Source organism: Morchella sextelata, assembly GCF_020137385.1.
Source record: "Morchella sextelata strain SCLS chromosome Unknown scls_19, whole genome shotgun sequence".
Lineage (NCBI taxonomy): Eukaryota > Fungi > Ascomycota > Pezizomycetes > Pezizales > Morchellaceae > Morchella > Morchella sextelata.
In genome coordinates, this window is record NW_025408634.1 from 1,418,614 (window position 1) to 1,442,257 (window position 23,644).

At 46.9% G+C, this 23,644-nt stretch overlaps 3 protein-coding genes across 3 annotated transcripts; 2 read left to right on the top strand and 1 right to left on the bottom strand.

Annotated features, from left to right (window-relative positions):
- Positions 1-8,211: 8,211 nt before the first annotated feature.
- Positions 8,212-10,193, bottom strand: H6S33_005248 (uncharacterized protein; the record flags this gene model as incomplete). The annotated part of the gene is made up of 2 exons (XM_044836614.1): positions 8,212-10,079; positions 10,139-10,193. 2 exons carry the CDS (start codon positions 10,191-10,193, stop codon positions 8,212-8,214), a joined length of 1,923 nt encoding a protein of 640 aa, XP_044690461.1.
- Positions 10,194-14,874: 4,681 nt separating this feature from the next.
- H6S33_005249 (uncharacterized protein) lies at positions 14,875-15,583 on the top strand (the record flags this gene model as incomplete). The annotated part of the gene is made up of 3 exons (XM_044836615.1): positions 14,875-14,934; positions 15,209-15,254; positions 15,324-15,583. The coding sequence occupies 3 exons, from the start codon at positions 14,875-14,877 to the stop codon at positions 15,581-15,583; spliced, it is 366 nt and encodes a 121-aa protein (XP_044690462.1).
- A 6,559-nt stretch (positions 15,584-22,142) lies between these two features.
- Positions 22,143-22,840, top strand: H6S33_005250 (uncharacterized protein; the record flags this gene model as incomplete). Its single annotated transcript, XM_044836616.1, has 2 exons — positions 22,143-22,620; positions 22,686-22,840. The coding sequence occupies 2 exons, from the start codon at positions 22,143-22,145 to the stop codon at positions 22,838-22,840; spliced, it is 633 nt and encodes a 210-aa protein (XP_044690463.1).
- Positions 22,841-23,644: the final 804 nt, after the last annotated feature.

Consider the following 23,644-nt stretch of genomic DNA (forward strand, 5'->3'; position numbering starts at 1 on the left):
CTAAGCCGAATCGGTCCAAGTATACATACTAAGTGACCTTGGTAAACCTCCGTGATTATTTATTTTTCATTGATGAAGCCTCGACCGCAAGGACTGTGAGTATACCCTTTTCTCTCACAAACCGGCCCTCTAGAAAAGCGAATCTTTCTTTGACTGATAGATCTATAAGTATGAAAGACTTCTGTCAGTCTTTTCGAATATATAGTTTGATGTACAAAACCCAAGGGCTATACACCCTGTTGAGATATCTGAACCGGTGGTATATCTGCCGGGTAGGCTGAGCCGAACCTGGGGCGATCTCGTTACAGGGTTATGCCATGGTCAGATTCGATTCAGGCTAGCCCTCTGATATTGTTACCCGAGAGGCCGACTTTCCGATGACAAAATTTCGAAACTGATAGAGTTGTTGGCCAAAACTCCAAAAGTGGATATCGTAATCGAACCGTATGAACTTTATCTCGGCCGGGTTGATTCAAGAAATCAAACAACTCAATCCTTGTCGCAGGCCTTAAGTGATCTATTTCGGCTTGTCTAGAAAGAGCTTGTATCTAGGGTAATCCCCCTCCTGTCAGATCTAGTCGGCAATATGTCTGCCTAGCTAGTAAGTTAGTGATGCTGGAACCTGCCTGCGGACTCTCCCTCAGAGCCAGAGGTCCACCCCCCCCCCCCCCCCCCCCAATTCTCCTCGCCACCCCTTCTCTTCACCAGCTTCCCCTCCATCCTTGGCAGAATTAATTGCTTTCATGCGGGAAATATGATAGGTCGTCGAAGCTGACTGCTGAGCGAAGGGTGTACGATGAAGAAGCGCTGGAGTTCGTAATATTCTACGTTTTTTTTATCCCGCTAAAAGACTAGTGTCCTTTCGCACACCCTAATTTTCGCTTACAGTTCTACATGCAGTTTCTTATTGCTGAAATGAGTGTCTTTCCCGACATTCTTGCTTTTGCATCATGTGATTGGTCATGTGATCGAGTGATAAACCATGATCTTTCTATTTCAACATTTTGAAGAGAATCATCCCTTTTTCCTCTGCCAAACGCCTACCAAGTTAAGCTACAACATTTCTCGTCCTTTCTATTCATATATATCATCGTCTGGTTGAATTATATCAATGGACTTCTTCACTTGTTCGTGGTACCAGAGGCGGATCAAGCTAACGCTAGCACTAGCACGGCTTACTTTGTTCAAGACAACGTTTCTCTTTCTACTTCTCTCAAGAAATACACTAGAACTTCATCAACCTCTATACACTCAACATATTCTACTTGATGGTTCGCCCCCACTCCCCAAGGTAACTACTGCCTTTCAGGAGTCTAGTAAGGAATGGATTGGTAACCGGTCGACGTTGACTCTGGTAAAAAAAAGATTCTAATATGATTAGTCTAGAATTGGCATCAGCATCCAGCCCCCTGTTCTTCCCCACGCTTACCGTTCTTTAGATGACTATCTGCATCAATCCAGACCCTCTTGGCTCTTCGTTTTTGGTCTGGGAGTGCTAATCATCGACAAGGAGTTCCCACGAACCATTCCGCGTCTATCACACATCGACGGCTGAACTTGCAGGAGGTTCTACTCCCGCATGAGTGACCTCATTGTATCCATTTGGGGATATCTGAAGATAACCACCCGTGCATGTGCAGCCGCTTTTCCTTTCAGGTACAAAGACCTCTACATCTTACCCGGATGCCGGTATGCATACATACAGAACTTCAAGGTCAAGATTGGAAGCGATGAGTTCCACAATAACTACAACAAATCAGAATAGAAATCAGATGATACTCGGTCTTGCCTACCTACCTGAACAATCTGTCACGTCTACCACCCTTCGACTATTATATCAGCACAGCTTTATAATACGCAACCTTTAAACTCCCAGCACAGAAGATCGACATTCTCAATTCGGCCGGTAGAGGGTTGTACAAATGGAGAAATGAAACCATGTAAACTTCAAAAAGCGATTATCCGTATATACCCAGCAGTACAACTGATAACCAATGACCAGACCTTTGCCCCTGCTGTACAACACAACTGCATCTTGAGTCCCAGTAAACAATTTCCGGTGGCTTTGGAAACCAGTCAGTACGTGGAGAAGGTTGAGCGAAGAAGCGAAGAAGCGGAGATAGTCCCCTATGTGGTTGCTGCTGCGTAATTGCACAGGAAAGGGGTGTGTCAGATTCTTTTCATTGTTGATGAAACTTATATCTTAAATCTACAATGTCGATCAGAGGCTTTCTAGTACAATATGGCTATGGTATGATTATTGTCGATCACATAGGGCGACGAACCAGACTAATACCGAGGACTCTATACAAAGAAAAAAAAACGGCGTGAGAGGCATAAGCAACATGTGCAGAGTGCCTCGTGTGGTCGAATGATGGGACCTCGACTCTCCATAGATCTGCCATAGTGGGTAACACGGCATATTTTGGGGCTCAATAATAACTGCCGAGTATAGCATTACAACCCATGATGCTGCACAGAGTATCCAACTTATGTGCATTGAACGGCCACGGCTGAAGCCGTAGATAGGGGTCAAAGCTTTGAAGAAGGTGCTTGATAAACAGTAAATAGAGTACACGTACTCTATGGGAATTTAAGAATGGATTAAAAGATGTTATTGGATAACTAGGGAAATTGTTTTCGCTCATAAAGAGCCTCTTCCACCAATAATCAGGCTGATAAGACCCATCCAGTAATCGGCACATGAGACACCTTCCTGATTGGGTCGCTTTATTAAAAGAGCCGCGCCAAGGGATTTCATTGGGGCACGCAATTATTAGGATTTCCGTTTCGGTCTCGCTTATGCAGAAAAAGTAATTGAGAGATTGATCAGGCGAAGGTTCAGCTTGACATCTGTACGTACTCCATACATAATGTAGGTACAGTATTCCATAAATTGCCCACTTTAGAGCACCTACTTGAGATTACTCGATTACTCTAGACTCTAATGGACATGCGCATATATAACCATAATATGAATGCTATGCAGGCAATCGTCTTTTTTCGATCGGGATGGATTTCATCGGTGTTCTACTTCCTTATCGTTGATCCGAGATTCCCCTATTCCGATTAACCTGTTGCGGAACCCGGTGTCTACTCCTCACCGGCCCACAACTCACAACTTCAAAATCCCCAGAGGATACATTATACCCGTGGTCTCGGGTAATAGGGTGCCAAATATACCAGGTTTTGAGCAGCGGGACGATATATGAGATGGCCCTTCTCGCCTTCAGCCGATGTTTGGGCGGGAGATCACCTAGCTCTAGCCCCATCAAACTTCATGATTCTTTCTAGTTATATGTGAGCAGTGGTATATTCTGATTGAAATCACCTAGGTTTCCGCAAACTAATATGACTGAAGCCGAGCATGGTAATTATGGCCGGGAGAACAGGCATGCACGCATGAATACCTGCATAGCATGTATCCTGCCTGTAGAACAGGCAGCGTCGACACATAATCCCAAACGTAACGTCGCTGACCAAGGGTATGGATCGAAGCACAGGAATACAAAAAAAAAATGAACTGGGACTATTACATGTGCATGCTGCAAAAGTAATATGTGATTCTTCAGGATCATGATTGGTCTACACAATCGATCCCTCTCCCGCGAGGCCTCGCTTCTATTTATGACGGACCATGCATACACATGCAGGTGGTTAGGTACTTCCATATGAAGATAAAAGCTATAGTAGCATGCTTATCACCATTATGCAGGAGTTGAATTACTATTCTGCTTTCACGCATCCACAGTGATGACTAAATTTTTAATTCGTTCCCAGATTGCCAGTGTCAATGATTAAACGCATTGAAACCCTGGACTAGATGAACTGACATAAAAATTTATAATTATAACTCCCAAACAATCCATATCCCTCCCTTATTAACGAACTAAAATAACTCAGATCAAAGCCGTACGATATATTCCAAAACACGTGGAGCTGGCCAATGGTACCTACCCCACAAATTGAGCTGACAGTTACTGGGAATCCTCAAAAGGGTGTTCCTTGTTAGGATTTCGTAATGTAGCGAAAACTACGAGCAACAGCTATTTTTTTAAGATTGAGCTCCGAAATCTCGTTGTGACACAGGCACTTGGAATGGCCCAACACGGCTCGGTTCTCTGCTTAGTCTCCATGCCGAAGTTCTGTCCGATAATAATTATCGATATATCACTGTGTTGGTCGTTACGCTACGACCTGATTGAGATCCTTGGGTATTCCTTATGAGGTCTTCTGTAGCCTCCGTGCATTCATGTAAGAATCGAGACCGAAACCTCTTCTCGTAAGAGCTTCTACCGAGTGAAGGATCCATGATTCTCCGTGCCACCGCCGGCCGGGATATCGATGTACCGGCCGGATAACTTCCGAGAACCGTTTAATATTTTATTTCGCTAAACACCGTTGTAATGTCGGACATATTTCATTTCGGTTTGACGCGCATGGTTAAGTACCTAATTCATTGGAGTTAAACATCGAGTCTCTAGGTATAACGATGAACGTCTAACATCCTCTAAAAGTAGTTCACCAACAAGATTCAAGGCCGGGGAACCCTGTTGCGAACAAGTTCTGCGGGTGTCTTAAAGTTAAGACGTTTGAAACATTGTGCGGATAACCGGAGAATCACTCTCACTTAGTGAGTATCAAATGTCTCAACCAAGACATGGGCAAAATATTCATTCATGATAGATATCTATTATCTTGCAACCCGTATCAACCATAATGATGTCGGGCAAAACAGTTGACCGAGCTCATGCTGAAACACGGCATAAATGCATCCTAACTACAGAATTGTGCCCGTTCATCGTAATATACAACACATACAACCGAAGGTGATCTTCCAGGATAAAAGCTAGTTTACTATGGCGACATTCGGGGATCCCTTGGTTACGACGAGACGAGGCTTTTAATTGAAGATCATGGTTTTTCTTCATCCACGGTGCACGTGTCAGACAAGCTTATATATAAACGGTTGTTCCCTCACGAGACGAATACCACGACCCGTCCCATGGCCATGTTATATACATGTACCCGTTGATCCATGTATAGTGGTCCCAACATATCATCAGTACCAAAACGGACAGAAATCTGCTAGAAAATCTCTCTGAGTAACTCATCTCCTCACGTGGACAGAGGACCATACGGCTATCCGAGAGAGTACAGAAACGGGAAACATGTGGGCTACCGAGATACACATATCCAACTCATGAGGGTTTGAGCTAGCAACATAGAACATAGACATTGATCATATCATAGCCAGAACTATTTGTATAGGAACCCGTAGCGATGTAGTAATCCGGAAAGGACCACTGCATTCAGTGGAGAGGGTGAAGAAGGAGCCGATCAGCTGACAGGCTCGTTTGTCAATCATTATGCATCTACACATGCGCAGAGCGTTTTTGTTGTCGCCGTCCCGATGGGAAGGGAGTGAAAAGTTGCAGTTTTGAGTCAGCGACGAGACACAGCGGTGGGAATGAATTTTTTTTTTTTTTTTTTTGCTTTTAATTTGCTTTTAGTGATCGTGTTACAGCATGCACAGTAATGCAAATTTTGAATTTAATTATTGCCAGCTTGTTGGGGAGATTTTGCAATTACTACGTATACCACCTAGATACATACTCAAGTACACCTTCTACAGCACCAGCAGTTCGATGGCCCTCAGTCTTGCAATTACAATTAATTGAGCCCTACTCACATCTCAAAACGTTATCCTCGCACCCGACATGATCTGCAGGCACATACCACGTACGTTACGTTTCTTAACTTTTCGTCTAACCCCTATAGCCAACCCCGCCAATTAAACACGCAATCTGGTCATGGTATAATGATTGAAGATACCAATGCGGCAAAACTTATTTCCCACCTTCCGCAAACCCCTGATTTTTTACCTAACCAGTACCTGGCGTGACATCTGAACTCAGGCTTCCTAGCCCAATCTAATCTATATAGAAAGTACTAGATACAGCTGCAGGATGTCTTTTATCGGATCCGGAGTCATAGTAGCCGATAGACGTTATTGGTGTTTCTAAGTAGGATATGTATCACGCACAGTGTGCATGATGGACTATCAATGGCAAAAAACTCTATGGAGCTCTTGGTAAAAACAGATAAATCTATCTATTGGTAAATGACACAATTAGTTAATCAGGTTCTAGAAGGCCAAAATCCTATTGCCTAAGGGTGATCTTGCTGCGCGGAGTAATAGATGATAGCCTGAAGTTAACTAACTCAGTATGCCCCTAGTTTTCCCCCTGGTCCGAGCTGCTATACTGCTTTTTTCTTGTGAAGCTCGAGCTCAATCTAGCTCACCTATCATATTACTTCTGCCCTGTTTCCTGATATCTAAAACGAAGACATCACACACAAGTGAGTGACAAAAGCATCGAACCACTCACCTACGTCTGAGCCAAGAGGGAACATCAATAGGCCGGTGTGACTATGGCAAATAAAAATCGAAATTACGATTCCCACTAGTGGGGTGTGTCTCGCGGAGAAATCTTAAAACCCATCAGGCAACCAGCTCACGCAGGCAGACAGCAAAACCAAGAAACAAAAAAGGGAGTGGGGCCAAACTCAATTGATACATATTAGACTGGAAAAACGCAGCGCACTGTTTAGAAACAACACATAGCTACATGTAGTGTCTATCCATGGACACCCGCCACCTAGCTCCACGAGTCAACGAAAGCGTACCTAGGTACATGTAGTTACCAAGTATGTATCCCAGCGATACTTCCCTGCACTCCACACTTTGATAGCACCCCCCTCCCCCCCCCCTCCCTCCCTCCCCCTCCCCCCTCCCCGGTCTCCCCCGGCCGCTACGCGGTGTAAACAAATGCTCGAGTTGGAAACAAATGAGCACACGATTCGACCACCCTACACACCCACCCACGATCTTGTAACTAATTCCCCCTTTTGCTCCTCCTCCTCCCTCCTCCTGCTCCTCCTCCTCCTTCCTGCCCCAGTCTTTTTTCCTAACTCGGCCCTTCCACTTCCCCACTCCATACAACACGTATCCGCGGATACCGCCTCCGGTTATCATATCACGATAAAGCACACACCCAGACCCAGCACCCCTGCTTGCGAATCTGTGCTCGAGTTGAAGGTTGGCCCCCAAGTATCTCTGTGGTACCCTACAGCCCTAGCTACGTCGTATATCTCCCCTAGGCCTGTAGACTAGAATCGCACCCAGAAACGAAATCTCATCTCGTTAGCCATCGTTCATGAGCACTTACATAGGCTCCCATCTCTCCCTCAGTGAAGTGACCGAGTGCATTGCCGGAAATTAATTATCCCAGCTGATGTGAGACCCCGTGAGTGTGACTCGATTTTTTTTTCTCGAAGGGGCAGAGTCACGACCCAGCGAGAAAAAAAAACTTACTAACCAGTCACGGTAGCTTATACGATTGGCCAGAGGCGGTTTCTGGTCATCTTAAACTAGTTTAATTAGACGCTCCGTGTGACGAATAAACTCCTTTTTAATTCTTTTTTGGGGAAAACCTCTCGTAAATATGACTGAACTGAATTGAACTGACTGACTACAACTAGTAGGTAGCTAAGAAAACTAGAGATACATTACACTCATGACGCTCATGAAAATAAAACCAACTTTTTTTACTTTTCTCGTACTGATCGTGATATGAAGGATGACAAAAGAAAAAAAAACTAGCTATTTGGACACAAGGAAAATAAAATATACATCATCCCATGGCCGCCATCATCTCATCACCGCCAAAAACTAACTAATACAAAATAGTACAATAAAACACAGGCAAGTAAACTACACACTTCATATATATATGTAGTATATATCAAATTTATAGTATACAGCTTGGCTACATATCCCATCCAGCGGTTTAAAAATCTTCTCGTCAAAATACAAAGGAAAAATCGTTATACAAAAGAAAAAAAGACACTTTCGAAAAAACATAGTAAATAAATGAAAACTCCTGATATCGTGCGTAGACCCCATGATGAATGAATTAAAACAAAAAGAAAAAAGAAAAAGAGAAAAAAAATGCGGATCGAAGAGGATCAGAAGAAGCGAAAGAAGAACGCCAGAACGAATGCTATATACAACCCACCGCCGCCCGCCAAAAAAAAAAAGAAGTGACAAAGGAAAAAATGTAATAGAGGAAATTTATAGTAGCGAATGTTCAATAAAAAGTCTGTAAAGTAAAAAAGGCTCTCGAAAAAAGAAGAAAGTGAAGAAAATCAAATGAGGAGGAAATCCCAGTTTTCGCTGTCCATAACCTCTCTCCATGTGATGTTCTCGCAAGCCACCTCCCTGCGCTCCCAGAGAGTCTCCAACAGCCTGACCATGCGCCCAAAGCTCCCGTATCTGGCGTCCTCTCCCATCAGCGCGCACCTGCTATCAAAGAACCTCCTGAATCTTGAGCCCTCCGTGGCCACAGACCCTCCAATCAACATGACCCACACAAGACTCTTGTCGAAGCCGTCCGGGCCCGCCGGGACGTGCTCCAGGCAGTGGGTGAGCTTGTTCAACAGCTCCTCAACCTGTGGCTGTGTGCAGTCGAATCCAGGCACAAGGCTGCACAGGTAGATCCTGGCGGCGTATCTGAATGCTGCGGTGGTAGTGCGTGTGAGTTGGCGGTGGTCTATGTGGCCTGTGGGGGTGATAATTGGGTAGGCGGGTTCCTCATATTGTGGCTCGGTAAGGTCGATTTGGTGCCCGAGTGCCTTGATGTGGTCGCACAGCTCCATCTCGGTGAGCATATTGTCGTTCTTGAGAGCTTCGAGGCAGGCAATCTCTGAGATAAGGTACATGACGCGGTCGTCGCAGCCCATGAGCTCGCGGAGACCACTTTGACCGTTGCTGAGATGTTTCTCACGGTATGTGTCAGCGAAGTTTGGGGCGCGGCCGCGCATGGTGGCGCCGAGGATGTCAATCCAGGCAGTCAGTGTCATGTTGACTGATGGTGTTGGGTGTACGGTCTCTGTAAGTGGTTGCAAAAACCGTTGCAGGTCGAGCTTTCCGACGAGGGAAGTAACGGCCTGGAAGTGTTGGTGCCATGGGATGTCAGGGAGGTCGTCGTCGGGAGTTCCAACTGAGCACTGGAAGAGAATCATGCCGATGGTCGCTTCGAGAATCTCGAGGTGGTCGGTATCCTTCTCCAGGGCTTTGCAGAGCCCTGAAATGGTGTCAAATCTGTGGCGGGTGATCTCGGCGTCAATCCATTCACCCTGCAGTCCCTGAGTGGCCTTGAGGTGAAGCGCCGCGATACTGAGGCAGCAGCTTCGGTAGCACTCGTTGTTAGCCAGAGCTGGCAAAATCACATCCCTCCTGACTGCGCCATCCAAGTTCAAATCCAGAACCGGGTACAAAATAGGAAGAACGTTGTGAATAAAGTGGTCGAGGAGATGCTGGTCGTTCTCGTCCACTGGGATGTATGGAATCTGCTCCTGCACTGCCTCGGTCTGCCCATAGTTAAAGTCGAAAAAGTTGTAGTCCGCAGCTGCAGGGTGGCCATTCTCTGTGTGCACGTGGTGGGAGATACCAGTCTCCAGCTGAAACGCCTCCGGGAAGCCCACCGATGACATCACAGTCGAATCCCTCCTCAAGCTGCTAGTGTATGAGGCTGTGCTGGTTGAGCTCCTTCGCATGGGCATACCATAGCTGTTAATGTAGGTCTGCTTCTCTGTCATGATATCAACCTCGAAAGGCGGGAACGGGTGGTGTGGGTGGTGTGGGTGTCCATGGTGAATCTCTGGGTACGCGCCATCTTCGGCCTCGATATCGTACTGGTCGAGTGTGTATCCCGATTCCATGCTCAAGCTCCTTCGTCGTGCGAGTGTGTCTGAAAGGGTATCGGAAGTTGGCAATGAGCGCGATAGCTCAGGTGGGGAGTCCGCGCTCATTGGTGATGCCTGATTTACTTTCTCCGACAACTTTGTCCTCTTGATCAACATCTTGATCGTTTCCTTCTGGCGCTTGCGCTGGTCAACGTTGCCCCACCAGACTGGACGCTTGTACTCGCAGCTAAGGCCGAGATGCTTGCAGGCCTTGCAGAGCGGCTTTCCCTCGTCACACTTCTTGCGGCGAAGACGGCAGGTGAAGCATCCTATCCACCATGTCAGTAACCGAGCAATGTAGAAAGCTGATTGTGGAGTTAGTAAGTACCTGTCCGTGAGCGACGGTGAGTCTTTGTAGAAACTTTTGGTGCCTTTGGCTGCATTGTGGTGGATTGATTGAAGATTGTGGGAGGATATAGAAGTGGCAACCAAGCGGTCGAGTGTGTTGGATGTTCTGGAGAAGGAGTGGTGGAAGGAGCGGTGGTTGAGGTAGATAAATAAATTGTTGTAGATTTGTTGTGTGGGGGGGGTAAATGATTTATTCGACGTATATATACCGAGGATCGCAAGCGACTAGTCGGTTAGGTTATATGCGTGGAGTAGTAGTGCTGACCAAAACCATGTAGATGAGATGGATGAGGAGGTGTGGGTGAAAGATCGGATGAGCCGTTTGATTATTGATTGACTGAATGGACAATGCTACTGAGCTGCTTTCTGCTTTCTGACTGCTGCTGTTGAGAGTGTGGAGGTGAGAATTATCTGGAGCGGACGACGAAGGTTATGTATGCACGAACTCTCGCGCAGCAACTCAGTGTGACCACCCTGGTTGGTTGGCAGGGGGGGGTAGGTCTCGCCCGCTCACACCCCTGACGCTGAGAATCAATCACCAGCACGCTCCAGCCAATGTTTCTCTCTCTCGCAGTGCAGCATTGAGCGGGGGGGATAGGTATTTTTTTTGTTTTTTTTTTGGCAACCTATATCTCATCACATCAAACGTTGCCGCCCAAAAAAGATTTGGCCAGTCCTAATCAGGACCCGCAGAGCCTGCATGGCTCCAAATCAGCCCGAGAAAAGAAAAAAAGTGAAAAAACATTAAATAAAGCTAATCCAGTAAGTGGACTGTACCGGGCAGCAAAGACATGCAGTACAGAAACGCTACTCTCCTCGACATGACAAAAAAAAGAAATAAAGTACGGTCCATGGATGATAGAGGTGTGGTGCAGTACGGTACTGGTGCATGGATGAGGAGGGAAAATAGAATAACCGACAAAATAGAGATGACTTGATTTGTTTTGGGACAACCATCCATCCAGATCGTTATCCGAAATGGATCCCTCATATTTTTAAAAATATAACTGTTGTCCCAATTAGGATGCCTACCTAAGAGTGTCTATGCTGTATGTACCACACCTGCAGCCTACAATTAGCAGCAGCAGTAGAAGCAGTGAGTGCTCAAAATGTATGTAGGTGTGTAGCATCCAACCAACCCAACCATAACCCATCCCATCTCTCACCACCACTACGACCCATCTCTCAATGAGTTACAGAACTGGCTAGCCCTTCTACTGGTAGAGTAGGTATTCAACTGCGCGCAAGTGGGTTTCCCGATGCGTGGATGAAGTCCTGGGTATGTGAGTGGTTGAATCTGTAAAGTAACCACAACCATGTCTCTTCTCCTCCGTCGACCTCTCCCCTCACTCCCCCTCACTCACGGCAATTTCGAGATTAGATCAAGCCATCCAGAAGCCTTTCCTCCTCCCCAAAGGCAAGAGAGCGAGAAAGGAAGAATGAGAAAAAAGCAAAATCCGCCGTGCACGTGGCAGCAGGTGCCAATCGTCCTTCGAATCACAGCGCCAGCTGCAGTTGTGCCCCATTTGGCCAAGGCATAATTGCCCCATATCTAAAGCAGAGGACCTATATCGAGTACATTTTTCTCTTACCCCCGATTGCTTTTTTCCTATTCTGTTTATATTTGTGAGCAAAAATAAGTCCATGCAGGTGACAGGGGTTCATCCTTACCCTACCTGCTACACTGTGCAGCAGGCAGGCAGGCAGCTTCCCTTTCCCTTCCCTTCGTGCAGCAGCTTCCGAGTGGGGTGGGTGGTGAATTGGTGGGTGATCTGCCTGCTAGACGGACGGGGGACAGGGTGCGTTTGGCTGCCGGACGTACGAGCGTGCAACTGCAGGCGAGGGCGTCCGAGTTTCTTAGTTTATTTTACTCTAATCGATATGATATGATATGATATCGCTAGAGCTACATAACTAGTTAGTTTACAGACAGGGAAGCAAAATAAGTGAAAGCCAGTGCCAGCGAGTGAGAACGAGAAGACCGACCGATCGACTCATAGCGGTCCTGTTCTAGGCCCTGCATAACCTAGGCCATATCCTCCTTTTTCCTTTTGTCGGTGGTAGGGTGGTAGTAGTTCAACTAGTTATTTCCTTCTCTCGCGAGATTTCCACCGAGGCCTCAAATTATGGTTGGTGGGATGTTTGGATGAGGATGGCTCGTTCGTCGCATCATTTCGCAATCTCACATCCACACACACTCACACAAATGTCCTGACTCCGTCCAGACCCTTCTACCTAGTAGCACGTAATAAGGGTCTCGGCTTGTTGTTCTTTTTTCTTTTCTTTTCATTTCGCATTGCTTGCATTTGGCTTGACACTCCCGAAGCGAATCCGATTTCCGCTTTGTTGATCTGATCCGATTTCCGCCGTGTGAGACAGGAAAAAGAAAAACGATTTGTGTGGTCGTCATAGAGCAGGAGGATGAACCTGTAGGGAGGGGTTGAATTGAGGGGGGGGGGGGTGAGGGGGCCCTGTAATTTGCATATGCCATGGCAGAGGCATGGCTAATTATCAGCCGCATTTATTATGGGTAGCGCCTAGAGGAAGAATAAGCAGAAGAATAGAAGCAACCGCGACCATGGTGTATGTAGGTACACCATGTACGTATGTATGTACGTTCAATTCCCGAGGACCGGTAGCTGGTGGCAGACACGAAACGACTACCGGTGTCTGGTTTTTCGGGAGGGGATTGGATTATGCTTTGTTGTTGCTTGAGTTTCGAAAGGGGGAGGAATTCAAAGAAGATGGTGGTAATTGGCCATATTCTGGGAAGTCTATTCGTGTACTACGTGGATACAGTACAGGTGTCAAAGAGATGTTAAAATTAATCTACGGTACGGTAGATACGTAGGAGATAGTACCACTACTACCTACTACTACTACTACCACTGCTATTATTGCTGCTACTACTACTGAGTGCATGTAATTAAGCCTTAACGGTGTTCCGTTTCCAGACGAAACGTTAAACCGTACTCGCTGTATGGAGATACATGTATACACGGGAAGGACCTCAGTTGCATCTAACTGGGTAAGGGGATATACTCTGGCCTGGGTGGTGGGTGGTGGGTGGTGGGGATGGGGGATGGGGGAATAAGCTGCAAGAGAAAATGTTCGTTACCAGGAAACAGTGAAACGGCGGCGAAGGGCTCAACTCAATTCTCGAAACATGCATCAGTCAAGAGAAAAGCGTACCTGACCAGACCCTCGATCGACTTCTATCCATGGACCACGCACCATTACCTCCTTGCCAGTCCAGGCAACCCTCCATTAAATTTTCCATTCATCCATCCATCCATCCTATGACGACTCCCGTCTTAGCGAACGAACCAAGATTCCTCGCTTGTGGACCACGCTCCGTCTGTGCGCCCGCCCACCCCCCCATGCCATGCGAGCAGAAGGGTGTGCCGCACGCAACGCAAAATAGCAACACACACCATACCAACCTACCCATCACGATGCCCATCGCCAAGAAACCCTGCATGCAGGTGTGTGGGTGGGACGGGAAAATCTCCCCATCAGGGAAAAAACCCAACAGTCGAGCGAGTGTGGCTATTTTTGCGAGCAGGACGAGTGATCGACATATGCCCTCACTCGATAAGGTGCATTTTTTGGTCCCACAGGCGGCTTGAGGTGAGTGATGAAGCTAATTATTCCCAACATAGGTGTCATACATGTCCTATATTAAAACTAATTGACCCCTAAATTTACCCCGCTTCGCACCCCCTCCCCAACCCCAATCTGGCCAACCACCTGCAAGCCAACCAAATATACCGACATAATTTACTTCACCTGGAACCTCCCTGAATCAGTAGGTGCCTAATTTTACAACATAACAGATCACCACATATGGCGTATTATGCGGGATTAACACACCATAACATCTATTTTTAGTCTCATCACATTTCCTATTCGCACTCATTTTACTACTCTCCCCAGGTGCCTATCTACCTAATTAACTCGCAACTGCTATTTCGGTCCCCCAAAGAGGGGTAGGCAACATGTGCAACTAATAACTCTGTTTTAAGCTACATCGGCCCGGATGACATGCAGCAACGCAATCTGACCCTTGCCCTCAAACATGTTTCTCAGGAGCCTCATGCTAATTTTACTAATTTGGTGAAATTAGCAACAATACCTATTGACGACGGGCGCTAACCCAGCATGGGGGCGCAGAACTACTTAACGGAGGGCCAGAAGCTCATTTTGTCGGATTTTGGACTTTTTTTTTCTTCACCGATGGGTCTCACTTTTGCACCCGGACTTTGACCGCTTTGCTGTGGTTTGCGGGGGGTGGTGAAGTCAAAGTCTAATATATTGGAGATGGGGACTAACTTAACCTGAGGTGGAGATATTGTGGCACCCATCGTGAGGTTCTGCGTGGTGGATTAACTGAATGTAGCTCTAGATCTCCTAGGACCGGAACGGAAACGTTTCGTTTTATATGATATTGGCAGTACGTACGGAATAACTAGCAGGAGGGCAGTCAATGGAATCCAGGAATGGATAATTAATATCCGTGGGATAGAGCAGAAAGAACTAGACCTCGAGGAAACGATACTGTTATTATTCGATACCTAAACTCTAGATTTTTTTTTCCCACGAGGAACTCAATTTCACCATGCGTACCTCCACCACGGTACCAGACCCAATTCCACGAGAAAGGCTCTTTTCTGCAGCCACAACTCCCGGCACCTCAGCTACGGTATTACCACCACCATGCGCACCACTAGCGCCCCAAAAACGCTACCGGACTGGAGACAACACGATACAGCAACAGTAACCGAAAAAAAAAACTTCACAAAAAAGCTACTGCAGGTACATCCTGAAAAGAAAGAAAAAATAGGTTGACAGCAATTACCACGTCCCGCGAACTGGCTCAACCGAGTGAGATAACGTGTCCCACCTAGTGGTAGTTTACTAGTAGTAGCACCCTTCCCTTCCTTCCTTCCCTCCCGCCCGTGCAAGCAATTTCAAGGTCGTCATTTCGGCCCGGCGAACGGACCCTGAGCTAAACCTTATGTGACTCTAAGCGTTACCGTGGTAGGACTAGTGCGTGCTAGTGCCCGCCGGCACGCAACGCAACGCGGCGGACGCAGGTTAGTGATCCCTAGTGTGGTAGCTATGATTTGCGGTGGACGTGGGGGCTTTTTGATGATGATGGACAGAAGTGGGGGAGAGAGGACGCACTGCAGTGGATACCAGGAGGAGGGCACTGGGAGGAAGGGAAGAAGGACTGCAGGAATGGGGTTTGGATGCATTTGGGAATGGAGAGACGAGGGATTGGGGGCGGATACTACCAGCAGGGGACAGAAAGGCGGGGGTTGGATTGGACGGGCGGACAGGCGGACAGGCGGACGCTGTCCAGGATCCGGATTGGAATGACAGAATGGATTCGCTTGACCTCGCTGTTCATCACAGCGAGTAAGCGATTGAAACAACTCGAAACAATGACTAGCGAATACGAAAATCAACACTCCAGGACCAGGACTAACACCTATCCTCTTGGCGCACCTAGTAGCACATATCATATGGCTTTTCAAAACAAAACAAAATTGTGGACTAGGACTTGCAAAACGAAACGAAACGGAACAAGATGACTCGGACCGCTATTTGATATTGTTTCGTTGTTTCATGAGTGAGGCTCTCAGACATTGACTGGCTTGACATCTGCGAGTCTAGAGGGGCCTAGTACATGTGCACATCCTTTTTGTGGGGGCCTGGAACGTGATGCCATGTGTCGATCTATTTTGGAATTTCTGACATTTGACAGCTGAAGGAAAATGACTGGTCTTCTGGAAAATGGAGAGATAATTGCGTGCGAGTGCATATGCTATCTTTGGCAATCAAGGACTAAAGATTAAGGAATTAAGGAAATAAGAAATTAAAGAACTGGCGAACTCGGCGATCAAATAATAACTGACTGAACTGGTCCTGGTCTGCGCAGCTGCTGATTTATGCATCTATTCAACCGATAACTTATGGAATCGACAGATAACTGATGGAATCGACAGATAACTGATGGAATCGACAGATAACTGATGGAATCGACAGATAACTGATGAGAATTGACAAACTAATTAATAGACTACAGACTGAATAATTACTAACTATTTACCTGATGGAAAGTCTAACAGACCGACTGAAGCTTGATTATCAGATGAACTACTCTAATACTTACAAAGCTCCGAAAAGATTCTTGAGGAGGATGGCAAGATTTCAAAAACTGACTGCCACTCATAATTGCCTGAGGACATAACCTATGATCTGCATGGAATCACTGATGTCAACCAGGCAATCAGGCACCAATCCAGGAACCGACAAGGCCGTCAATCACGTACAGCCCTCAGTACCATGGAAAAACGCCAGCAGCATGTACCCAAGAACCGGAGTATTAATTCCTCTACTATCACGTACCCAGGTAACAGTCTAGAACCAGATATCATATCGCACCCAAACTATAGCCTAGAACCTTTCACATGTCTGATTCATCACAACTTTATTCTCCTTTTCTCGGTTCAGCTAGATAATTACTTTAATTAGCCCCAGTGCCCATCCTCATCCCGGAGTATTAATTCACCCCTCCCTTCTTCCCCCTCTTTCTCCTCCGCTATTACCCACCGCACCGCATAGCACCGCACCCCACCGCCCGCTCTAGAGCGGGAGCCGAGCTGCCAACCTTAACCCCTCGATCGAATCCTGATCCCCGGTCAGTACTGTCTCTCGTTCCTGAAAGCCCAGACCTTGGGCTACGGAGTATTAATTGTTGTCTGTTTGTTGTCTCCTTTGTTTCTTTGCTTTTTCTGCCCTAGTCAGTAACGGCGCGGCGTCTAGGAGGTCTAGGTGCGAGGCGGCGGCTATTTTTGTGTGCGGTCAATTGGTGAGTAAGGGGAAGGGACGGGTTTGGGTGGATATAGGGGGAAAAGGGTTTTCGAGAAGGTGCAATTGCTCCGGTAGATCTTGGTTGATTGTGGTGATGATGGGAGAGTCTTGTTGTTGTAGTTGTAATTATTGCCTGTTGAAGATACTGGTGATAGTTGATCTTGAGGTTGACGCCGCACACACGTAGTGTGGAGTACATACAACACCTAATTAATTACTAGCTAGCTAGCTAGCTAGGGTTATGAGTGTCAAGGTCACAGAGTGGTAATGTTTACATAAGAAACTCGATGTATGCATATGGCTTGAGCCTGAGTTTGTGGGACAATGCGATATGTAATTAGTACATAACACGATAAACGTGAAGATCCCACCGATTCCACTAGATAGAAGTGATCATTTCATTTCAATTCCGCGTGCGACGTTTCGTTTCGTACTGCGTATTTCAGCACGCAGGGGGTGAGCGGTCTGATATGATATGTTTGGTGTTCCTCAGTCAACAGTTTTCCTACATGTCACTATTTCGTGAAGCGAGAAACAAATCTCGTGTAAACATGGGACACACACACACACACACACACACACACACACACACACAACACACACACACATATACAACACACCCACACACACAAATTTCGGGCTGTGCAGGCTGGTGATATTCAGGCACGTGGCTGAATTGGAATTCCCTTCAGAGTACCGGTCCGACGTCCCGCATTGGATTGGGAGATCGGGCTCCCCCGAATTGCTTGATAGGGAGAAGAAGAAGAAGGGGAAGGGGAATTCGCCTCTATGTAGGTACATACCTACAGGAAGCCCTGCCTATATCAATGGAAGTTATAGTTATCAGCTGCTAATCTAAGGTACAATTCATACGGTGCGTGCTATTTCATCAGCCCTGTCTGAATTGACGAAGATCAGGGGGGGGGGCCCTGTTGGCTATCCAGATTTGAAGCAGCGCACATCACCACTCAAAAGTCTGGACACGATCAAGCCCATAATCGCGTAAAGCACCCCTCCAAAAAACAAAAACCACAAAAGGGCCATGCTCATTCATGTCAGGAACAAGTCTGGAGTGCCTTGGCACCGGATATCACATCAAAAACCCCCCGGCCCCGTTTCGTCACGTCAACTTCTTTTCTCTCCGACTTTCCTGCAGAAATTCGAAAAGAGGCCTAGAACTCTTGGGCAATGTGCTGTCAAACTTCCCACCCCCGGCCCCGAAGGCTGTAGACTCGGCATGAACTCGGTAATGAAAAGAAATAAAACTGTCAAGGCTCTATAATTGGTGACTCTCGATGGTGTTGTTGGCAAGTTCTCCACACAGACTCACACAACTCACGCAACCACATCGACACCAAGACCTACGCCTTTCCCCCTATGTAGTGTCTCGAGAATGCAAAATAGATTCACTGCGAACGACGAAGCTTTTCGCAAGAGGACTGCCGGCGCACACATCCTTGTTCCTGCATTAGCTCTTGCAGCTCGGTTCAGTCACGGGATGGTGATTGATCTCCAACGTAATAGGTCAGCCAGCGGTCAGCCAGAGAGAGAACGGCCGCAAAGCTTTCCGGCTTGTCCCTTTGTTTATTTAGTTGTTTGGTCTCGGCCATGACTGGAAGGAAGGATATGACCCGTATACGTATCGACCGATGCGAAAAATAGTTCCCCCCTCCATCTCCCATTCTTCTTGATAAATTTGGTCCGTTGATCGGCAGGCGGAAATTGTTCCAAAGTCCAGGCCCTGCCCTGCCCTGCCTACTCTATTCTACAAGCCAAACCAACCAACTGAACTCTCGAGAGAGCGATCAGTGGAGTGACAGGTACAAGTTCATGCCAGGAACACATAGGTTGAAAGAGTTTCCTTCAAGGGACCGGGCCGTTACATGTTGGGGCCGTGCTGTGCCACAGCTGCGATCCTATTTGAGAATGCGATCATGAGCGACTTTCCCCTGAGGAAATTAGAAAATAAATTCATTTAAAGTAGTAAGCTTAGGCCTGATTGCTTTATTTTCTCCCCACCACCCAGTTCCGTTCATCGGTTCGCCTCAGTCAATTAGCCGGCAATGCATGTAGTTCCTATGTAGGTAGATAGGTTGATAGAGTATGTACCCCAGGCTTCCTATCGTAATCTCGCTGCAAGGTACACTTGTAGTATGTCCAATATCTCGATGACGAGGCTTTCATCGGATAGGACAGCCCGGTAGTGGAAGGAGGGGGAATCAAAAAAGGACGAGTCCAGCTATCGATATTTCAAAAACCAGATTTGATGGCGGCGGTGAGGGGAGGCCCAGCATCATATTCCAAAGACTGAACCAAGCTGGGGGGAGGGGGTAAAATTTTATCAGGTCACAAGCACGCATTATCATAATCGATAGATACGCCACCCAGCTGGCTGATCTTGTTCCATATGAGTCCACCATTTCTCCCCTCCTGGATATGTAGGCATGTAGGCAGGTACATGTATGTAGTTGGTACGACGCCGCGAAATTCCTCGCGTAAGTCCATGCTATGAGGGGGGGGGGGTTGTACATGCCCCGTACGGTGAACAATGAGTGGGGCGTAAGCGAAAATCCAAGTCTAGAAACCGTGATTCAGCTTGTAGGCTCTTGTCACGAGCACAAGGTTTTTTTTTAAAGAAAAGATTTTTCAGGCGGGGATTTTCTCGATCTCGGTTTGCTCCCCGCTCGCTGTCAATGGATTTTTTTGCGCAGCTAATTACAATTCTTTCGGTCGGTGAAAGGTCGTTTTACTACCGAGGGACAGAGTGAGGTTTATTGGATGGCGATTGTTCTTCGTCTTTGGGGCTAATCCAACTAATTCTTGGCAACTCAACCACTAAAGCTGATGGCCTGAACAGGCTAGAAACACGACAATGTCAGGTGACTGTGAATCGAATCATGATATATCACTCTGAATCAGAGTTGAAGACTCACATGAGTACTGCCTAGTCGCTGCTGTGCTATTCTCATAACAGGCGTGCAAATAGTTGGACTAATACGTGAAAGCTGTGTGCAGTAAGCCTGCGCCTATCCTGGATGACTAGGTCCATGGAACAAAACCAATTAAAGTCTCTATAGATGAGTGAGCTCGAGGGGAATAACGATGATGATGTCGACGGTGGTGTTGATGGTGACGATGGAGTAAAGGTACAAAGGCACGGGATATCTAGCCTTGGCGAGTGTAACACGTCGTATTTTCGCAATTCCCCGAAAGTTTAAAATGTGTCCTTACACACGTTACTCAATGCCACACCATGAACGTGGCGGTACAGTATCAACTTCACGATGATATTATTACAAGTGCGCATATGGGAAGGCTCAATTCAATAGATCCGCTACAACGAAAAATAAAATAAGAAAATAAAGAGATTGATCATGCAACCAACTCGCCAGGACCTATCACCAGCTGGAGATGCCACGGAGGGACACAATGTAATGATCGTTTTTGTCCCCGCAACTGATAATTCCGCAACCCAATTCCCTTCTCAATATCTTACGTGTGTAACATGATATAAAAATATCCTATCATGACTCTGGCCTTATATTGAAATATACCGATCACTCTCGCCTCCTCCATCTACCCTGCGCACATCCCGGGAATGGACCAAACATGAAAAGCCATTCGAATTTCCCCACATAAACCTTATACAGGAGTTTGTATCACATCCAATCTATATCCGTTGTTTATCCAAACAGCCGTACATTCGGCATCTCCCACCAGCCAGGGAATGCATGGTGCCAGAACACTGACAATCAGATGTCTGTCGCGTGCAGAGTCTAATAAAACCTTAACTGTTTAATGCCGCAACGCATGTATGTAAAGTTTCTCGGATTATGCTCGGCTATACGGGAATGGAAGACAGCATGGTCCCTTGCAGGTACTACGTGGGGTTCGGGCTAATTCTGTATGCCGAATGCAGGAACTTATGTGCACATATTGTACTTATGGCATATCAATAACCCCCCTCCGACTTCTCGAAGAATATATGCCAGCGATGTAACCCTGGTTAGGCTTTTTAATTTGTGATACAGAATTCTATGCATACCAAGGCCAATAGTTCCGGAGGGCTTTGGGCGCTGGGATTTAACTGGAATCCACGGTGGTAGGACGGCAGTTCCTCGGGATAAGCTTGGCCAGTCATGGCCAATCACTCGTGGCAACATCAGATTCAGATCTAAGCATCAGGTAAAGTTGGGAACGAGCTGGTTTGAGATGAGAAGGCTCGACCTTTGACTCGCGTTGCCACTTGCTGTGCAATATTAAGATCGAGACATACGAGCTTAAGGTCTGGTTCGCGAATTGCGATAAATCCTAGGTTAACGTCGCCATCACTTCCAGTACAGTGCTATTCGCCAGCGCACCAAGATGAAACGGCACTTGCGCGCCCAAAGAATTTTCATGGGGAAAAGGAAACCGTGGGGAAATATTAGGTAAAATAGAAAAGCTGTCTATTAGTAGAAATATTATCCGCCTTTCTTATCATATAAATAGTAGCTAGCCTTCGACCCTTTTCCGGGGTCTCAAGTAGCCCCAAAGCAGATGTGTCGTAAGTGGAAACACAACCACTCCCAGATTGATAAGCTCGTGGCGCGACCACACAAGTACGACTCGTGAGCAAAAATTCGCCGAATGTGGTTTTTCAAGGCGTTACGCATTCGGGGAAGCCTGGTGGCTCACGAACCCAACGTGACAAAATCCCTCCGAAACGGGCGTAATAATCCTACAAAGAAGGAAAGGTTGTGTCGCGTTCTATTAGTAGCAACCTAAATCCATTCCTGTTGAGGGAGACTAATACTCCTAGTACAACGCTAGCGCAACTAATTGAGGTTGTTTCGACAGGCTGCTCTAGTATGACGAGGAAATGATTCGTTTTCCTAAATTTTTGATCTCTAGCCATAGTCATGGTCACGTACTGCGCTTTGTTCTCATCATATAAAATCCCCGACTTCGATCCCAGCTCTTGGATAATTCTCTTCTCCAAATTTTCTCATTCTTCGAGTCTCACACGTCCCCTCAAACTTTCACATTCGTTTACCAACCAGATATCTGTTTGAAAGCTCACCACTATCACTCTACTTAATTACACACAGACCCCAAAATTCACTATGAGAATATCATTTGGAATTATCCTAGCCGCTAGTGCCGTCGCCCTCACTGTTGCCCAATCAGGCACCAGCGTACCAACACTCACTGGCACTGGTCCCCTCCCAACAGCCATTGCATCCGCAGCATCTCCCATTGCCACAACCAATGTCAACATCAATGTGAACCCCACCCCCTCCGTCCTCGCCTCCGGTTCCGGAGCTGGCCCTGTTCCTTCTGCAACAGGCGCCCCCTCACCCGCCTCATCCTCCTCCGCCGGAGGTGTCGTAGTCCAGATCCTCCCCGGACCCAACGGCGTAGGAGCTACACCAGTTTTCCAGGGCCCTAACGGCCCGGAGCCAGTGCAGCTAGTATTTGGACCAGGCGGAAAGCCCGTTATCCAGGGTGCGAATGGGTTGATTCCCGTAGCGAGCATCATTGGGCCCAACGGACAGCCTCTGCAGCCTGTGCAGCAGAGTGGCTCCGGCCCTAGTCCTACTGGTATGTCACGTGTATTGGTTTAAAACTACATGATACAGAGCTAATATATGTTTTTTGTATTCTAGGTTCTGGTGCACCAGGGGCTCCAGGCACTACAGTATCGCCAACAGGGCTGGTTGGACAAGGCGGATCCGGATACTACGATTCTGGTGCGTCGACAGTGAAGGGGACGAGCGCTATCGTTGCTGCTGCAGCTATGGTGGCTGTATTCATGATGTAAATGCATGATATATTAGAGGATATTTTATATAAAATTTAGATGGGATGGGTGAATAAGTGTATATATGTTTATGTATTTTTAAATATTTATAATGCTCTGAGTTCAGAGCGATAGACAAAATAAAATCTTGAATCTACTTAATTACTGGCCGAAATAAACGTCGTGTATGAAGCCAACGAGCCACAATCCTAAGGAGGCTGGGCTAAGCTTAAGGCGCGTGCAAAAAATATACAAGTCTACATGTACGTACATATAAGCATAGGAGTAGGGTTAGGTTAAGAAACGGGCTGAGAATTTAAAAAGTGCAAAAAGAACACTAGCCTATTCGAGGAACGAAACAGAGTGCACTCTTTGTCCAACCACCACCACCACCAACGACCACCCAACAACGACACCCACAAAAGACCACCATTTCATCACATGCATCACACCAACAACGCCTCTATCATCCCCATTGAGTGAACTGAAAGCTCTTGTGAGAGCGCCTTGAGAATGAACTGCTGCTGGCTTTTCGCACAACTCAGATCTCATAATGGCATATCGTCAGGTACATTAGGTTGCATGCTCCAGCTCCTGAGACCAACGCACAACGTATGGACACATCACTGCTGCCTCGGAGTTGAACTAGTTTCGGTGTCAGACCGAACAGCTGTTCCCTCACTGTTCAAACAGAGGGATTAGTGGGCTCTGACATGAATCTTGCTACCTTATCACAGCATCATCAATGCGTCTTTGTATCTGGTCCGGAGATGACTGGTTTTGGATCCTCTTGTGTGCTGGACTGGACTAGAGCATTGAATTCCT